The sequence below is a fragment of the Chrysemys picta genome, chromosome 1, assembly GCF_011386835.1.
Source record: "Chrysemys picta bellii isolate R12L10 chromosome 1, ASM1138683v2, whole genome shotgun sequence".
Taxonomy (NCBI): Eukaryota; Metazoa; Chordata; order Testudines; family Emydidae; genus Chrysemys; species Chrysemys picta.
The window spans coordinates 78510581-78529912 of NC_088791.1; the positions used below are offsets into that span (position 1 = coordinate 78510581).

General features: G+C 40.7%; 2 protein-coding genes across 16 annotated transcripts in view; one reads left to right on the plus strand and one right to left on the minus strand.

Moving 5' to 3' along the window:
• The window catches only part of MGAT4C (MGAT4 family member C), a 631037-nt gene extending 618152 nt beyond the window's left edge, over positions 1–12885 (minus strand). For 11 of the 13 annotated variants that reach the window (XM_065560073.1, XM_065560070.1, XM_065560061.1 and 8 more), the window contains exon 1: positions 12622–12885. The gene's annotated coding sequence lies outside the window, so the exon portion shown is untranslated. The other 2 variants (XM_065560028.1, XM_065560054.1) reach the window with 2 other exon arrangements.
• The window catches only part of LOC135974071 (uncharacterized), a 69560-nt gene continuing 55214 nt past the window's right edge, over positions 4987–19332 (plus strand). The window contains exons 1-3 of one of the 3 annotated variants that reach the window (XR_010591205.1): positions 4987–5112; positions 9039–9221; positions 9319–9396. Coding sequence is in view for 1 of the 3 variants with exons in the window: in XM_065560081.1 (XP_065416153.1) it covers positions 5072–5112; positions 9070–9221; positions 9319–9396 (271 nt within the window). In the remaining 2 variants the exon portion in view is untranslated. The remainder of the gene's footprint in view (positions 5113–9038; positions 9222–9318; positions 9397–19332) is intronic. The other 2 variants (XM_065560081.1, XR_010591204.1) reach the window with 2 other exon arrangements.

The following is a 19332-nucleotide window of genomic DNA, read 5'->3' on the forward strand; positions in this document are numbered from 1 at the left end:
AAGCATTCTTAAAACGACAATACCCACCTGTTGAAGTGAAAAAACAGATTGACAGAGCCAGACAAGTACCCAGAAGTCACCTCCTACAAGACAGGCCCAACAAAGAAAATAACAGAACACCACTAGCTGTCACCTTCAGCCTCCAACTAAAACCTCTCCAGCGCATCATCAAAGATCTACAACCTATCCTTATGAGAGTGAGGGATCATCTTTCAGAACATAAGAAAGGCCGTACCAGGTCAGACCAAAGGTCCATCTATCCCAGTATCCTGTCTACCGACAGTGGCCAATGCCAGGTGCCCCAGAGGGAGTGAACCTAACAGGCAATGATCAAGTGATCTCTCTCTTGCCATCCATCTCCACCCTCTGACAGGCAGAGGCTAGGGACACCATTCCTTACCCATCCTGGCTAATAGCCATTAATGGACTTAACCACCATGAATTTATCCAGTTCTCTTTTAAACTCTGTTAGAGTCCTAGCCTTCACAATCTCCTCAGGTAAGGAGTTCCACAAGTTGACTGTGCACTGCATGAAAAAGGACTTCCTTGTATTTGTTTTAAACCTACTGCCTATTAATTTCATTTGATGACCCCTAGTTCCTGTATTATGGGAATAAGTAAATAACTTTTCCTTATCCACTTTCTCCACATCACTCATGATTTTATATACCTCTATCATATCCCCCCTGAGTCTCCTCTTTTCCAAGCTGAAGAGGCCTAGCCTCTTTAATCTCTCCTCATATGGGACCCGTTCCAAACCTTTAATCATTTTAGTTGCCCTTTTCTGAACCTTTTCTAGTGCCAGTATAACTTTTTTGAGATGAGGAGACCACATCTGTACGCAATATTCGAGATGAGGGCGATCTTGGGAGACAGACCTGTCCTCGCTTACAGACAACCCCCCAACCTGAAGCAAATACTCACCAGCAACCACACATCACTGAACAAAACCACTGACCCAGCAACAAAGCCCGATGCCAACTCTGTCCACATATCTATTCAAGTGACATCATCATAGGCCCTAATCACATCAGCCATGCCCTCAGGGGCTCGTTCACCTGCACATCTACCAATGTGATATACGCTATCATGTGCCAGCAATGCCCCTCTGCCATGTACGTTGGCCAAACTGGACAGTCTCTACACAAAAGAATTAATGGACACAAATCTGACATCAGGAATCATAACATTCAAAAACCAGTAAGAGAACACTTTAACCTGTCTGGTCACTCAATGACAGACCCGTGGGTGGCAATTTTGCAACAAAAAAGCTTCAAAAACAGACTCCAATGAGAAACTGCTGAGCTTGAATTGATATGCAAATTAGATACAATCAACTTAGGCTTGAATAGAGACTGGGAATGGCTGAGCCATTACAAACATTGAATCTATCTCCCCATGTGAGTATTCTCACACTTCTTATCAAACTGTCTGTACTGGGCTATCACTTCAAAAGTTTTTTTTCCTCTTACTTAATTGGCCTCTCAGAGTTGGTAAGACAACTCCTACCTTTTCATGCTCTCTGTACGTGTATATATATCTCCTCAATATATGTTCCATTCTATGCATCCGAAGAAGTGGGCTGTAGCCCACGAAAGCTTATGCTCAAATAAATTTGTTAGTCTCTAAGGTGCCACAAGTACTCCTGTTCTTTTCACGAGTTAGGGTACTTCTTAGGGAACAGAAAGCAACCCATGCACCCTCAAAGGCTGGGGGCATTTGTCTGCACTGGTGGAAAAAGGTCTTTTAAAGGTTCCACGATTGCCTGGGGGGTTGGAATGGTGGCGAGTGGGAAGAAGGCATCTCCTGAGATGGTGTGTGGGCCAGTGGGGCTCAGGTATGCCATTAGCTCTTGCACATGTCGAGGAGGGAATATAAAACCTATCCCTCCAGCCTGAGCGCCCTCTCACACACAGACTACCTGGGCCTATCACCAACATCTCTATATTGAGCCTCTGCAAGAGAGCTAAATGAACAGCTTGACTAAGCAATAAATAATGGGGAACTTGACAACTCCCCCCATATAGTCACATATATAAACAGCAAGATGGGAATGGAATTATTCAGGGTAGCCCAAGGAAATACAACTATGATAGAAGTGGAGAGGATTGTGGTTTTTTGTTGATGTTTTTTAAATGAAACACTGAGAATGAACATCAGGAAGTACTTCATGACAAGGAGATCTATAAAGTTCTGATAAAGTCAGACAATGCCCAGTGAATGCAGGAACTGTTTTGTATTGATAGGGGATGGACTCTATGACCTAATGGGTCTTTTCCCTATTTCTGATTTTTATTTTACCACCATTGGGTTTCTGGTCTTCACCTGAATCAGTTACTCCTAGAAAGGAGTATCTACCCTTGGTAACAACACTATGCCTCAAACACAACTTTGTACTCATCAGTTTTTAAAATTATGTCACCTGACCATGATTAATTGTAGATTCCACCATGAGTACCTGATCCAATTTTAAATAGGATAGTCCTTTTCTACACTTAGTGCTACATTGAGTTTAACAATGAACACATTATAAACGCAATATAATTGCCCAATGTAGGCAAGCCCCTTCTGAAGGAGGCAAAAGGGTGGGCGAAAGTGTGGCTTTCAGTTTATAGACTGGAATACAGTTGAACACCACATAACATAACCTAATTTCAAGTGCCATTTCATGCACTTTTTCATACCTCTCCCTCACATTGGAAGTGATTTCTCTTTATACCAAACTCCTACTTTCCATGAGGACTTTGGAAGAAAAAAAGTCTCCGGTGCCACAAAGCATTCCAGAAAAAAAGACCCAACTGCACAGCACGTCTGTTCTTTACTGGATTGTACCCACTCATGCTATTAGATTAATGATCCCTTACATGGAGATCTTGCAGTTTGTTTTCTACCAATTATCCTTCATTATTTTACCGTGTCTCATACACTTACTGAGTTTTACAAATTGTGTTTCAGAATACTCTTCTAGTTAGGAAGCAAAGGTGATTATTGCCTGAATTGTGGATCGGAAGAAGTATATACAAGAAACTGGGGGACTGAGAGGTAAAGAAAAGCAGAATCTCTCTCTCTTTCCTATATGTCTCCTCCACCTCAAGGCAGCTGTGGACAACTACATAATGAAAGAAATAAAGGTATGAATCAAAATACATTTAAATGTTTATTGGAAATAAATGTTTCTAAACTGTCACGTTCTCTCCAGAGAGTGTTTCCCATAAAGATATCCAAAGCAGTAGATCTGAAATATTTTAGTATCTTACGACACTTTCTTATTATTGCTACCATTCTCTTTTATAAAAATATTAGTTTACAATGTGAGCATATATTTTGTATTTTTTGGATTGCAAATAACTTTTTATAATACTAAACACTGCTTTAAAAAAATACAACCTTCTGGTGCATTGTCAGTGTTTGTTATTCTTTCCTATGGTCTTGTTTGATTGCCTGGTATGTAGATGTGTGTCATTTTGGGGCTACAAAGATTACTGTATCTGAAAGCTCAGCATGAGCTTCAGCTTTCGATTATTCATATACCTACAGCTCAGCAAAGTAATTTCAAAGATTGCTAGAAATAACATAACATGATTTTCTGCTGCTTTACTTGGAGCACAATTTTTTCCTCCTATTAGACACCATAAAAATGAAATAATGCTATATGGTATATGAAATATGGCATATTGTCTTCTCTGTATTGACGCATTTCCCTAATCCTCACTGCAAAATTCTCCCCTCCACCTTAAAGGGATTTATACAACAGTAAACACCCTAGAATGGAGGGTCTTTCTGCTGAGCCAATCAATTAACCCCCAAACTCAGTCATTAGAGTTTCTGTGGGGTGACCCTGGGTGTTGAGTGTGTAACTTTTCTTAAAAAGGTTAGCTCCTGTTGACATAGAAATAGAAGCTGGGCCTCCAAAACAAACCTAGGTTTATTGAACAGAACATTAACTACAAACTACAAGGTGGACCTACACGACTTCTACATTTGAAATTAGTCCTGCTGGCTAGGGTCTGTCACCAACATCTTGTACGGATTTTCTGCAAGCATCCCAGATTTGAACATCAAGTCCTGCATTTGTACAGAAAATCCCAAAGTTTTAAACTAACTTGTGTAATGAGAAATAAATAAATTAGCCACAGAACTATATGTCTCACAGTTCATGATTTTTAGAGAATACTTTGTAGTTAAATATTTTTAGTAAAATTATACTGATATACATTATACTTAAATACTACAATGAAGTCTAGGTCCTTTGGATCACAGCTATTGTGCTTCTCCTTAGTGGTTTAAAGCAGCTGTAATGTCACCTTAACTGACTATTTGGGGGTTTCCCTTGACAAAAGGGGAACACCAAATGTTATATGTTTGGACACAGCAGAGAAGGAGATAGATGCACACAGAGGGAGCTGATAGAATCAAAGCTCTCAGCTGTGCTAGTCTTTATTCTTCTGACTGCAGGACTGAAACAAACATGAAAGTGAGGCTCTGCACTGGGGAAGGGACAGAGCACACAGGAGAACACAATCAAGATGCTACAGGCCAGTGTGGTAGGAATGTCTCCTCCCTGCCTGGACTAAGAAAAAGGAGTGTGATGAGAGTATTACTCTGGCACAACCTGGATGCTATGTAGGATATTTCCCATAGCCCAGAGCCCAGTAACATGCCTAGACCACTGCCGGCAGCTGGAATACCAATTGTTATGCTCCTTAGCGATAGCAGCTAGAAAGGCCGTTTCTGATGCCTTAGCACAACTAACAAAGCAGGAGGGGAGGGGCAAAGTGATCGACCACGAGGAATTAACATGACCCTCTGCCCTCCTGATTTGTGATTTTTGCTGAAGGCTGCAGTTGTGCAAGATAGAAAGTCTGGCAATAGTTAACTATTGCTATGAGAAATACAGCCGGTTAACTGATGGAAAATTCCACATTTAGCTTGTTCATCAAAAAACTGCTGAGCAGAAAGTACTAACAAATTGGGTATAAAGACCAGGGGGGGGGGAGGGACGGGGAATCTGAGCTTGGTGGACACTTGAACACCTCTGAAGTTCCCTTGCAGACAGAAAGCCGGCCACTGGATGTCTACAGAAATCCACTTGAGACCCCCTCAAGACCTCACGTAAATATGAATCTGGGGGTTTTCTACTAACCTATTGCGGATATGTGTAATTGCTGGAGACTAAATAAAGTAGAAGCTTTAACTGAAAGCACTTAGTTAATGCAAGGCAAACAAATTGACTGGACGTGCTAGGTCCCTGCTGATTTATTTCCTGCCACTGCCTCACAAAGAGTAAAGTTACCAAGAGCTTTGAGTTCAGCAAAAACCTGGGTAACAGTTACTTCAAGTTATATAGGAGACCCAACAGCCTCAGGCTTAGTCTTATACTGAGCAGTTTGGTCATCCCAGGGGATCCAGTCCCAATTCCTTATGGGAAGAATATACATATTTCATATTTGATAGAGTCTTTAAAACATCTACTTTAACCCACTAAAAAACTGCTTTACATTTTGTGTTCAGTTAGATCTGTTGTTTAGATTGTGTACAATATTATTTGGATATACCAAGTCAACTGAAGACTTTATAGGTAGGAAAATAGAGGAACTACAGTATTGCTAGTGAAATGAGCATAATTTGAAATTCAGTCCAATTCTGTGCTTCATGAAAAATCTACCATAATTTTGTCCAAATTAACATGAATTTCATCAAACACAAGTTTATTTTGGTTTTGTTTTACATTTCTGACCTGCTATGTTGAATTATGTCAATTTATGGTAAATTATGTGGTGTCATATCATGTTACATAGTTCAGATTATAAATCAATGCAAATTGACACATGACAAAGTAATGCAATACATCAAATCTATATACTCATGTTTTAAATATTAATGCAACATTTTAGCATACAACTAAAGAGTGTTTATTTGGGGTTGAATATCCACCGTCTACTATAAACAAATAAACAAACAAACATACATCTGGTGTAATCTACATTTAGGTCAAGTTGGTGCAGGAAGGGAATAAGTTTTTGCCATCTGCCAATAGAGTCTACAGTATCAACCCAGCACACTTTCCACATTATACAAAGTAATTACATTGCACATGCATACACACATTATATATATATGCACACCAGTATTCTAGAAAAGGTAATTAGTTAATATTGCAATTTTACAATTGAAATATTTGGTAATTAATCAATGCAGATATTAGCTAAATCTATAAGGGAGTTTTTCACTTCAATATCCAAACACTAAAACGTAATAAGAGGTCTTCATTCAAGATGTTTCTATGTGAATGAGTTTTTCATGGTGTTAAAACTACAAAAAATGTATTAATTACAATTTACGTAAAGATAGCACTTGTACGAATTACCAGAACACTAGCCCTCTAGTTATCCACGGAACAGGTATAGCACTAGGAATATTGCAGATCCTATTCCAGTTGCCCCATTAATCCCGTTCTGCAGTGAGCACCTAGAGATGAATGGGTCTTTAGAGTCCATGGCCATCTACTTTTAGCATCTTTGCCAAAACTTCTTACTACTATAGACACCAATTGTCTCCATTGCTGGAGTGTTTATTATATATATGGCATCTGTTCTTGAAGAACTGGACTGAGATCAATAACTCATTTCACGCAGACCATGGTAATAGAGATCCATAAACTTGATCTGGAGGCAAACCATTAAGTTAGGGATGATTTTACAAAGCAATACCATACATAGGCCTTTAGCTGTATGAATCCCAGGGAGAAGAAGGAGAAATATCTATAAGGGGTGATAACCTGCACCCATGGGGAAAGGGAATAAAATCCCCTTACTCTCTCAAAGCCAGATCTACCTTCTTAAACCTCCATTCCCACACCCCCTCTTCTGTATTCAATGGATGCAACTGCTTAACCCCCTCCCGCCTCATGAACTCAGATTTCTTAGGAAGCCAGTCTGCCAGTCACATTTCACATCAGCAAGACTGAGATACAAGTTCCATTACTTCTTCAGTCTGCCTCTGAATCCTGATCTACCCACAAAGGGCAATGGCATCCATGGGACAGAGGAGGATGAAGTAGAGGCAGGATGCAGCATTTTTCAGTTCCAGAATTGCTGCTGCTGCAGCATTCACCTAGGCTATATTGCCTCTCACCCCCATCAGAATAAACCCATGCACAGAGGTGACAGGCTTTTCTGCTAGCTGGCCCTGCATGCTCCAAGAAGGGTCTGTGCAAAGTGGGTGGAGGGAAAACAGGCCAGTTAAGCCACCATCAAACCAAAAAAGGTAATGATCAACCAAACATCTCCAATAAATTGACTTGAGATAAGTGGAAGACAGAGCATATTTTGGGAGTGTATATATATATTCCCTGTTGTGGGGTCTCCTCATCAGTGGTGGTAATTTCTCCATAGTATTAATGATAATGGGAGGAGAAAGAGAAACACCTTCATCTCATCCACCTAGGAGGAGCCAATTGCAGGATCAGGGCCTGCATGTCTTGTTTAGTTGGTTCAAAACCTGTGTGTGGTTCAAAATAGCTTTAAACAAGTTTTATTGTAAAGAAGGATTTGTCTTCTCAATTTCCCATGACAAACAACTTGATTAAATCAAGTATCAGAGGGGTAGCCGTGTTAGTCTGAATCTGTAAAAAGCAACAGAGGGTCCTGTGGCACCTTTAAGACTAACAGAAGTATTGGGAGCATAAGCTTTCGTGGGTAAGAACCTCCCTTGCATCTGAAGAAGTAAGGTTCTTACCCACGAAAGACATTTTATGCTATAATTTGGGACTTAAGCTAAAATTGTTTCGGCATTTTTTGCCAAAAACCTTATTTATAACAGACATGCAGTTCTATCACTTCTCCCCGCCTCTGATGCATCACTGGGGCTGGTTCCTGGCTCCTTGAATATGTATAGCCAGATATATCACTGATTATGTGAAAATCATTACACAGTATTATTTATGCTCCCGAATCAGAATAAACTAACAGTATTTTTATATATGCCCATAGCAGAGATATTTGAGAAAAAGCTTTTTACCACTTTCACTCCATGTGATGGAAAGCAATTGCCTCTAAATGTGAACATGCCTTTAGTCAGGGTTTCACTTGTCATCGAGATTTTAGTAAATAAGTCCAACTCTTAAAGAGAACCCACTTTCAAATAGGTTCCTTGCTGACCTGATTGTACATTACTAGGATTACAGAACACAGCCTCCTTTCCCCTCACTCCTCAGAATACAGTACCATGGATCTTTGAACTAGTTTTAAAGTTAAGATTTATGGAAGTTTTCTAATTTTACACCATAATGGTATCCAACAGGTTTTTTTGTTTGTTTGTTTGTTTTAACGTAGGCTACATTGGTTGATAAGCAGAGTAGACCATATTTGCTGCACCATGACCAGTGTATTGCACCTGGGCATGTGTCTTATTCAACAATAATCAACCAATTTTTATGGAATGTTAACTAAAGTACAATAGTAGAGCAGATGTACTAGCTGTTTAGAAGAGGAGAGGTTATTTCCATTTCACATCTAGGCTTTGCAGAATTACATTTTAATTTTTGGTATAATTTTGATGGATAACATTTACTTAAACATTTTTCTTCACTTTATCAATTTAAATTTGTACAGTTGTGGGAAATTATGGGGGCTCAACAATTATTTAATGACAGTAGATATTGTGATTCAAAAAGTTAAACTGATAAAACACAAATTATCAACATCATATGCCTAAAAAAGGTAAATATTCTTAAATCAAACTCTAAAGTTCCCAAGTAACAATTTATTTTCCTATCTGTACATTTTTGATGATTGTATATATTACACACATGAAAATATTTCCATCACACACTGAAATCCACATTCACCAGTAAAAATCTAATCCTCCCAAGCCTATATATAGGGTATTAAAAATAGTGTTATGATAAGTATAAACCTGTTAAACTGCTGTAAAAAAAATTCACCTAATTCTACATGCCACACTTATCAAGCAGGTGTGTTGGTAACAGGGCAATAGTTCTTGAGGCACATGTGCATATCTCAATGTGTTCATTACAGCCTTTACATCCTTTAAAACTTGGAATTGTAGTGACAGGGCACGTGGTTGGAGCAAATATGTGACCTACAGGAAACCAACTATAAGGCTTCTCGCCTGTGGGACAGAGGGCAGCATAAAGGACCCCAAGGTAGCACCTCATGAGGTTCTCTCCACAGTAGCCAGGAGGGTTACTAAAGGCAAAGGTATGTTCTCTTTTCTTTGAGTGGGCAGAAGCTGGGAAAGTCTCAGGTGGTCAATGCCCTCTACTTTAAGTGTACTTGCTCTTGTTTTGAAATTCAGGTTTGAAAATGAAGCCAGCCCTGCAGAAAGGGTCATGCACTGAAGAGTTGTTGGGAGCTTTACAAACCTTCCCAGACAGTGAGTTTTCCCATCAGCTTACATATGTAAACAAAGAAACTTCTGTTATAAAAACCTTTCTAGGCAAGAGTCAGTGGATCACATGCAGAAGCAGTTGTATATACAGAGGTTGCATGCACTTTCCCCTATGTGCATCATATTTTGAATCTCATGCTAATTCACAGAATATAGAGTTTACAGCCTTTCATCTTGGTAAATGAGACTGAGGTTTTTTTTTAAAAATAAATGGCAATTAAGTTCCCTCAGCATGAAACTGCTTGCTATTTACTGTCCTACACATACATCCTAGCAATGAACTCTGCCAAGGTTACCATGACAACCACCTATTACCATGTGTTGCCATGTTTTCCATATGTTCTTAACAGCTTCTGCTCATGTTTTTATCTTATACGTTCCCCTCCACTTTTCTCAATACTTCCTTTCTTCCAATTCACATATGTGCAATGAGGTTACAAGAATGCTATGCAAACTATCTTCACAAACACTGCTGTTAACCAAAATTCACTCACAAATGCTTATAAGACAACAACAAAGTGGATATAAATGTGGCCAAAATTATTTCAGGTTTTTTTAATTAAAGTAACCAGGTTATTTAAAAAAACAGTAAGCCCCTCTATTCTAATAATGGTAAATGAGTTGGAGGTGGTGTCTAGTGGAATGACAGATTAGTGTTATGTTTGGTCTTATTTAGCATCTTCATTAAAATATGAAGTTCGGGGTAAATAGCATGTAAATTGCATTCCCCGATAATAAAGAAGTACTGTTGTGAATGCCAATGAGGGCAGAAAAATATAAACAAGTACAGAGATTAGAAAAAAAGGAGATGGAAACAAAATGGGATTCAGTTTAGGTAAGTACAATGTATCTGAGGGAAATAATTGAACAGATAATGCTTTCAGAGGGTTTCCATCTCCCCAATATGTCAAAAGATTACTACAAATATTAGCGGCTTGGAAATATAAAACAGAATGAATTTGCAATAGAATACACCATCAGAAATCTAACGAAGACTGCATATTCCGATTCCTCATAGCACAAAGCCAGGAGAGAATATTCTCTATACATCTCTAGTGAGATCATAGATATAATTTCCAGAAGTGCCTAACTTGCTTAGGAACCCAAGTCCTATTTTCCAAAGTGACTTAGGTACTCAGGAGCCTGAGGCTTGCTCATTAAAATGGGACTTTGACCTCACATCTGAAAATTAAATTCTGGAAACCAAAGGGAGATAAACAATGTAGGTCAAATCATGGACTATTCAAAGAGCAACTAATTTTTAAAAGGGTAAGGGATCACTTCTGAGGAAAAACCATAACAAATACATACTGTATTGGTGTCATGTTATAGGACAAACTGCATCTTAGACCACCTTCAGTCCCTCTCAAGTGCACCGTTTAGGCAACAGCAGGCTGCGCTTCTTGTACCTTATTCTGAGTAGAACCATACAGACTGGATGTCTGAGCTGCATGTTAATCCAGCAGGCCCAGCAGACTTTAGCACCTGAAAGCCCTCCCCCCAGGAGTTTGTAACAGCAGATGATTAAAGTTACTCTAAAACAACTTCTTTAAATAATTCTTCTTTTTGTTTTTTCACCTAAAAAGTACAAAGCCCACAGGGCCTAGGGATAAAACATGCATCTTTCCTTACCTAATCTCTTTATACATAGCTCAAATAAGGCCAGCTCATTCCCATCTCTGGGTTGGGAGAGCCAGCCTGCTTGCTAGGGGTCACAGTGTTTCTCTCTCGCTGACTGTGCCAGTCCATTTGGGTGTCATCTGCAGTCTGCTGACAATTCACTTCTCTCTCCTTCCTGAGGTCAGCAGCTTTTTAGGTTTAGGCATCAGCCTTGGGAAGATTAAACTATGCCTGTCTTGAGAGAACCAAATAGTAGCTACTTCTCAGTAGATGGCCCAGTCATTGTTATCTCAATGCCCTTCAAGCTGTTGGTCTCAGGTGTCTTACATTTGCCATTGTTGTTTCCTGCTGCTCTCTCTTCACAACCCTCCTTTGATTTAACTCCTGATAGGAAGGCACATTAATATCAATCCAATAATCTGAGGGGCATAGGACATTCATAAAAAATACCGCATAACTCCCTCATTCTCCACATTCTAAAGAATATAAAGATCCAATACAGAGAAGAATGGTATACCATAAAGTAAGTGCAGGACCAGACATGCTTTAGCATAGTAATAAGAGGTGTAATTCAGTTTTAATTAAGACTAGTCAGGGAAAGCCTTCTAGCAGCTGAAATAACCTTCCAAGAGGAGTGGTGGAAGTTTCATCATACAAGACATTTGAAATGAGAATGAATAAAGCACTACAAACTATATTGTATTTAAAAAGCCCTGCATTGATTGGGCAGCTGGACAAGTCTATATTAGGCTTATTCTGTCAGCTAAGGATGAATTAATCCCTGAACTAAATATTTAATGGTTGTCTAGGCACAAGTGATCGTGACCTAATTTCACTTATGTACATCTGGTAATACATATGCACATCATGCTTTGAAAGGGTTAATTTCCCAAAGCTGAAAGTAAACATGAGAAAAAGTGAGTGGGAGGAAAAATTAAAACAAAAATGTGAATGACAATTGGGAGTTTAAGAATGTTTTAGTAGATGCTCCCAAAAAACAAAACAATTCCACAGGGCATAAGAAAATATATTAAAATTTTTTAAAAACATTCTGGTTAAGAATATTTTGGGAAGTGAAAAGTTGCAATTAAGAATTAAAACAATTAAAGAAATGGAGAAATGGTGGCATTGATAGCAAGGAGTACAAATTGGTAATTAGGAGATAAAGACAATTGATATAGAAGGCTAAAAAGGTATCAATGAAAAGAAATCTATGGCCAGTAGAGTTAAGGACAATAAGAAGCATTTCCTTAAATATACCAGAACACTGGGCTACCATCATCCCAATACTTTGGAAGGGTAAACACCTCTGATGCTTGCTGTGGTTTGCCCATGGGATGCCCTCTTAAGTCTCAGGCTTATCATCACCTTGCTCTGGCAAGGATCCACCTCCCACTTCTTCAAGACAAGTGATTTAGGCCCCAGCAAGTCTGACCTAGCTCAGCACACAGTTTGTTTTCTTTCAGAAGGCTATGAACAGTGTATGTCAGCAGTAACAAGTAACCAAACAGCTCTTCCAAAGCAGAGTGCACTTATTTAAGGACAAAAGCAGAGAAAACAATAAAAGGCCTAAATGCATACTAAACTTACCAGAAGTTTCTTATCTTCCACATCAGGGTCTGATAGGTCACAGCCTTTCAACCACTTCAGCAGGGTTTGTGCCTTTTCCACCCTGGGAAAAGGTTCATGTCCATTGGCTGCCTCAAACTGGGAGGGGGAGTCAGTTCAAGTTAGTCCTTTATACCCCCAGCTTGCTCTTTGTCTCCTGGGCCTCTTGAATCCTGTCTGAACCAGCACATGTAATTCATTTCAGTGAATGGTGCTTCTCTGGAGTTATTTACAGGTTCCAAGGTTTGCAGTAATTATCCACCCCTGATTTTAGTTCCTGGATAGACCTTAATGCCACACACACTTAACTAGCCAGCATACAATAACTAGCTCACAAACATGCAGTGAATCTTTTACAAAGTTGAAACAATAGTCTCAAAAAGATATGTCTGTTAGTCATATTTGTCACAGGAATGACCCTGGTACTTATAAGCCAATTAACCCAACATCCATTGCATGCAATATAATAGAAAGAGTGATATAGGACACAATTAGTAAAGAATGAAATCATGGTAGCATAATCCATGGCAATCAACATGGTTTTATGGATAATAGCCCTTTTTAGACAATGTGATAGAGATCCTATATGTTTGATCCAAAAAAAGTAATTATGTTGCCATAACATACTTAGATGTCTGTTAGGCATCCTGAAAAGCTGTCCTGCATGGCATTCTGATAAAATTAGCACTATATAAAGTTAACATAGCCCATATTAAGTGTATTAAAATTAAATGGATAGATTGATCTCAAAAAAGTAATTGTAAATGGAAAACTGAGTTTCCAGTCAGGTTCCAAAGGGATCTATTCTTGCCCCAAAACTATTCAATATCTTTCAGTAATCCAGAAGAAAATATAAAAGGATTGCTGATAAAATTTGCAGTGGGCATAACTGGTGGCATGCTAAATAATGATTGGCCAGGTCAATTATACAAACCAATCTAGATTAGGGTTACCATATTTCCTCATTAAAAAAAGAGGACACTCCACGGGGCCCTGGCCCCGCCCCCACCCCTTTCCCTTCCCCGCCTCAACTCTGCCCCTTCCCCGAAGTCCCCACCCCAACTCCGCCCCCTCTCCTGAGCACCCCGCATTCCCCCTCCTCCCTCCCAGCCGCAAAACAGCTGCCCGAGCGCTACCGGCTTCACGGTTTGCCGGGCAGCCCCCAGACCTCCAGACCCTGCGCCCCTGGTCGGGCACTTCCCCTCCCGGGCTCTGGCTGAGGTGTCTGGGGGGAGAAGGAGCAACAGCAGCCACCACGGGGGAATCCGCCTGCAGCTCACAGCCTGCGGGAGCCGCAAGGTAAGCAGGGATGCTGGCAAAGCTATTTTCCCAGACACGTTCGGCTTTTTGGCAATTCCCCCCAGACAGGGATTTGAGGACCAAAAAGGCAGACATGTCCGGGAAAAACTAGACATATGGTAACCCTACCTAACTGCCCCCCAGGACTCCACCCCCTACCTACGCCTCCCTACTCCTTGTCCCCTGACTGCCCCCTCCTGAGACCCTCCCCCCATCCTAACTGCCCTCCTAGGACCCTACCCCCTACCTGTCCCCTGACTGCCCAAAACCTTACACCCCCAACCCCCCAGACAGCCCCCCCCGAACTCCTGACCCATCCAACCCTGCTCCCTGTCTCTTGACTGCCCCCTCCAGAACCTCCCTGCCCCTTCTCCAACCCCCTGGCCCCCTAACCGTGCCGCTCAGAACAGCGTGTCGGGCTCCACGCGCAGCCCGACATGATGCTGCGCTCCCCCATGGAGTGTATAGCCCGGTTCCTGCCCTCGCAGAGTGCTGCTGAACGGTGCGCTGGGTAAGGGGAGGAGCTCCAGACTGCCGGAGGCCCGAACATCCGGCAGTCTGTGAATGCAGGGAGAGAGGGAGGGATCTCAGCTGCAAGGGAAAGGAGGGGGAAGCGGAGGAGGAGCTCTCTCTGGCTGCCGGAGCCCAGTGCAAGTGGCACCATCCAGCCGGCTGCCCTGTCAGCCTTGCGCACTCTGCATGGGGGGGGAAGTCCAGACATTTACAAATTCCCCCCGGACGATATTTTTAACTCATAAAAGCCGGACATGTCCGGGGGAATCCAGACAAATGGTAACCCTAATCTAGATCACTTAGTAAATTGAGCTCAGTTGAGCAACACTAGTTAATACAGCCAAACCATAGGTCACACATTTAGGAACAAATAACATAGAACATTTGTGATAGGAGACAGTATCCTGGAAGCCATCAAAACTGAAATGGCTTAGGGATAAATAACAAATAAAACATGAATTCCCATTGTGATGCTGTATGCTAATAAAGCTAATGCGATCTATGGATATATAAGCAAGGGAAATATCAAGTAGTAGTACAGAGGAGCATACCTCTGACACGCTGTACCTCAGGGGAACACCCAGCACCCCCATGTTTATCCTTGTAAAATGATTGTGTGGTATCCAATTCAAAGTTTGTCATGTTGGATGTCTTCGGAAGGCTCGTGATGCACTAAGCATTGTTGTTACAGTAATGTTATAGGTTGTAATTTCATGTATATAGTTATGAGTCTGAAAATGTGTCCTCATGGCTTAAAACAAGCCCAGGCAAAACTCTCCAGGAGCAGAGGGGCAGTTCACACCTCATCAGGGCATGTATGGGACAAACCCAGCCCAGTCTCTGAGGAACAAAGGACACTGTCCTTGCAACAACAAAGGATCTGCTGGACTTTCCAGTGAGTCACCCCCCTTCCCTTGGGAAGTTTGGGACTATGATGAACCAGGGCCTGATGAAATGCATCCTAGAATACTCAAGGAGCTAATAGAGGAGGTATCTGAGCCTCTAGCTATTATCTTTGGAAAATCATGGGAGATGGGAGAGATTCCAGAAGACTGGAAAAGGGCAAATATAGTGCCCATGTATAAAAAGGGAAATAAAAACACCCAGGAAACTACAGACCAGTTAGTTTAACTTCTGTGCCAAGGAAGATAATGGAGCAAGTAATTAAGGAAATCATCTACAAACACTTGGAAGGTGGTAAGGTGATAGGGAACAGCCAGCATGGATTTGTGAAGAACAAATCATGTCAAACCAATCTGATAGCTTTCTTTGATAGGATAATGAGCCTTGTGGATAAGGGTGAAGCTGTGGATGTAGTATACCTAGACTTTAGTAAGGCATTTGATACGGTCTTGCATGATATTCTTATCGATAAACTAGGCAAATACAAATTAGATGGGGCTACTATAAGGTGGGTGCATAACTGGCTGGATAACCGTACTCAGAGAGTTGTTATTAATGGTTCCCAATCCTGCTGGAAAGGCATAACGAGTGGGGTACCGCAGGGGTCTGTTTTGGGACCGGCGCTGTTCAATATCTTCATCAACGACTTAGATATTGGCATAGAAAGTACGCTTATTAAGTTTGAGGATGATACCAAACTGGGAGGGATTGCAACTGCTTTGGAGGATAGGGTCATAATTCAAAATGATCTGGACAAATTGGAGAAATGGTCTGAGTTAAACAGGATAAAGTTTAACAAAGACAAATGCAAAGTGCTCCACTTAGGAAGAAAAAATCAGTTTCACACATACAGAATGGGAAGAGACTATCTAGGAAGGAGTACAGCAGAAGGGGATCTAGGGGTTATAGTGGACCACAAGCTAAATATGAGTCAACAGTGTGATGCTGTTGCAAAAAAAGCAAACATGATTCTGGGATGTATTAACAGGTGTGTTGTGAGCAAGACACGAGAAGTCATTCTTCCGCTCTACTCTGCTCTGGTTAGGCCTCAGCTGGAGTATTGTGTCTAGTTCTGGGCACCGCATTTTAAAAAAGATGTGGAGAAATTGGAAAGGGTCCAGAGAAGAGCAACAAGAATGATTAAAGGTCTTGAGAACATGACCTATGAAGGAAGGCTGAAGGAATTGGGTTTGTTTAGTTTGGAAAAGAGAAGACTGAGAGGGGACATTATAGCAGTTTTCAGGTATTTAAAAGGGTGTCATAAGGAGGAGGGAGAAAACTTGTTCACCTTAGCCTCTAAGGATAGAACAAGAAGCAATGGGTTTAAACTGCAGCAAGGGAGGTCTAGGTTGGACATTAGGAAAAAGTTCCTAACTGTCAGGGTGGTTAAACACTGGAATAAATTGCCTAGGGAGGTTGTGGAATCTCCATCTCTGGAGATATTTAAGAGTAGGTTAGATAAATGTCTATCAGGGATGGTCTAGACAGTATTTGGTCCTGCCATGCAGGCAGGGGACTGGACTCGATGACCTCTCGAAGTAGTCCCTTCCAGTCCTAGAATCTATGAATCTGTGAGGTAAGGCTCACCTGATTCTGAAGGGGCAGGGGGCAAAGCCAAGATGGAAGAAAGAACATGATAAAAGGGAGAGACGATTGCCATGCTCTCGCTCTCTTCTACCTCCATCTACAGATACAACCACCAAGCTACTGAAGCACTGATCAAAGTGGGGAGCCTGGCTGATGGACAACCAGCCAGCCTGTGGTGAGAAGCATCTAAGTTTGTATGGGCATTGAAAGTGTTAAGATCAACTTACAATGAGTTTTGCTTTTATTTCATTTGACCAAATCTGACTTCTTGTTTTGTATTTAATACATTGGTTTGTTTATTCTACCTGAAACTGTGTGTTTGGTTTGAAGCATGTCAGAGACTCTCCTTGGTATAGCAAGCCTGGTACATATCAATTTCTTTGTTAAATTGATGAACTCATAGAAGGGTTGTGTCTGGGACTGGAGATATTAGCTAGTGTCATTCAGTTGCACAATCCAAGCAGCAGCTGGCCAAAAGTGCTCACTCATGTAGCTGGGAGCAGCTTATATGCTAGAGGCGGTGCGTGAACAGCCTGAGAGTGGGGGTTCTCACAGCAGAGCAGGGTAAGGCTGGCTCCCAGAGTTGAGGATTGGAGTGACCTAGGAGATCACCAGGCGAACTTCACAACCTCCATATACAACTTTAGAAAGACCATTATTGAAATATTGTGTGTAGTTTTGGTGTCCATACTTCAAAAAGGATACTGAAATATTGAAGAGGATTCAGAAGAGAACCATAAGAATGATTCAAGGTCTGGAAAGCATGCCTTTTTAGAGAGAGACTTAAGAAGCTTAATCTATTTAATTTATCTAAAGGAAGATTAAGAGATGATTTGATTACAGTCTAAAAGTACCTATGGTCAAGAGATTTCTGATGGGTAGATGGCTCTTTAATCTAGCAGAAAGGGCATGACAAGATCCAATGACTGGACACTGAAGCTCAATAAATTCAGGCTACAAATAAGGTGCACAATTTTAAGTGAGGATAAGTAATTATTGGAATACCTTACTATGGATATAGTGAATTAATGTCCTGAAGGCTTTCAGAAATAGGATATCCCTCAAACAGAAGTTAAGGGTTTGATGCAGAAACTACTAGATGCAGCCTGTTATGCAGGAGATTTGACTAGATGATCATAAAGTCCTTTCTGGCCATACAAAAAAAAAATAAAATAAAAAAAAAAACATCTAATTGGTCTTGTTACCTTGACTAGCATGGTTTTATGTTAGAGCTGTTTGACCTTTGAAGCACCACTACTAGTGCTCCCAGGAGACACCAGCATTCACAACCAGACTTGATGAAACAAGAGCCAGCATGTAACAGCACAATGACCTGCAGGTTTCTTCCTCCACAACTGTGTGTTCTGCTTTCTCAGTGTAGAATATTATGCAAGTTAAGGCTCTATTCTCCCCAAGTACCATTGTGTGCATATATGTGCTATGGTGATTGTACACCCTGATTAGGAGACCAGAGTAAAGAGGACTATGCTCTCTAGCTGTTGTTTTCCTGGGCTTTAGAAAAGGGACTTATTGAAGTAAATGGAAGTTTTGTCACAGACATAAAGGGAATCAGGATCTGGTGTGCTTAGGCACTTTGGGAAAGAGAAGGAATTCCAATATAAGAGATGGAAGGATTGGCAGCCTGCAGAGAAGAAAATTAAATGGTCATTCAAACATCAAGTCAGCTTTCCACACTTTGATGAAGAATAATTTTACATTAAAAAGCAACAGAGGGTCCTGTGGCACCTTTAAGACTAACAGAAGTATTGGGAGCATAAGCTTTCGTGGGTAAGAACCTCACTTCTTCAGATGCAAGTGACTTGTATGACTTGCATCTGAAGAAGTGAGGTTCTTACCCACGAAAGCTTATGCTCCCAATACTTCTGTTAGTCTTAAAGGTGCCACAGGACCCTCTGTTGCTTTTTACGGATTCAGACTAACACGGCTACCCCTTTGATACTCAACAATTTTACATTAATGTTTTCTCTTTTTGCTACCCAATTTAGTGGCCATGATTTAAAAAAAGCATAGCTACATCAGCACTGCTCTTCCTATAAGCCATTCTGCACATCCCAGGCAAAAGGGATTTTACTTGTGTCATTCTCTGACAAGCGTTATTCCTTTCCCAAGTGAGTGTGAGTGTGTGTGTGTGTATATATATATATAAAGTTGATAAATAGTAGTGTGAGCAAATGGAACAGGCTTGCTCTTTAAGAAATTAGATAATCGTATTTTATCATTTGTTAGAATGGTTTGATTTAATTTAGTAAGCTTATGCTGTTATCAGATATGTATAGAACACAGGATTCTTTGACATATAGTTATTGTGTAATCTTATCTCTCCTGGGAGATTTCAGACTCTTTATCACAATTTGTCTAGTATGAGCCTAA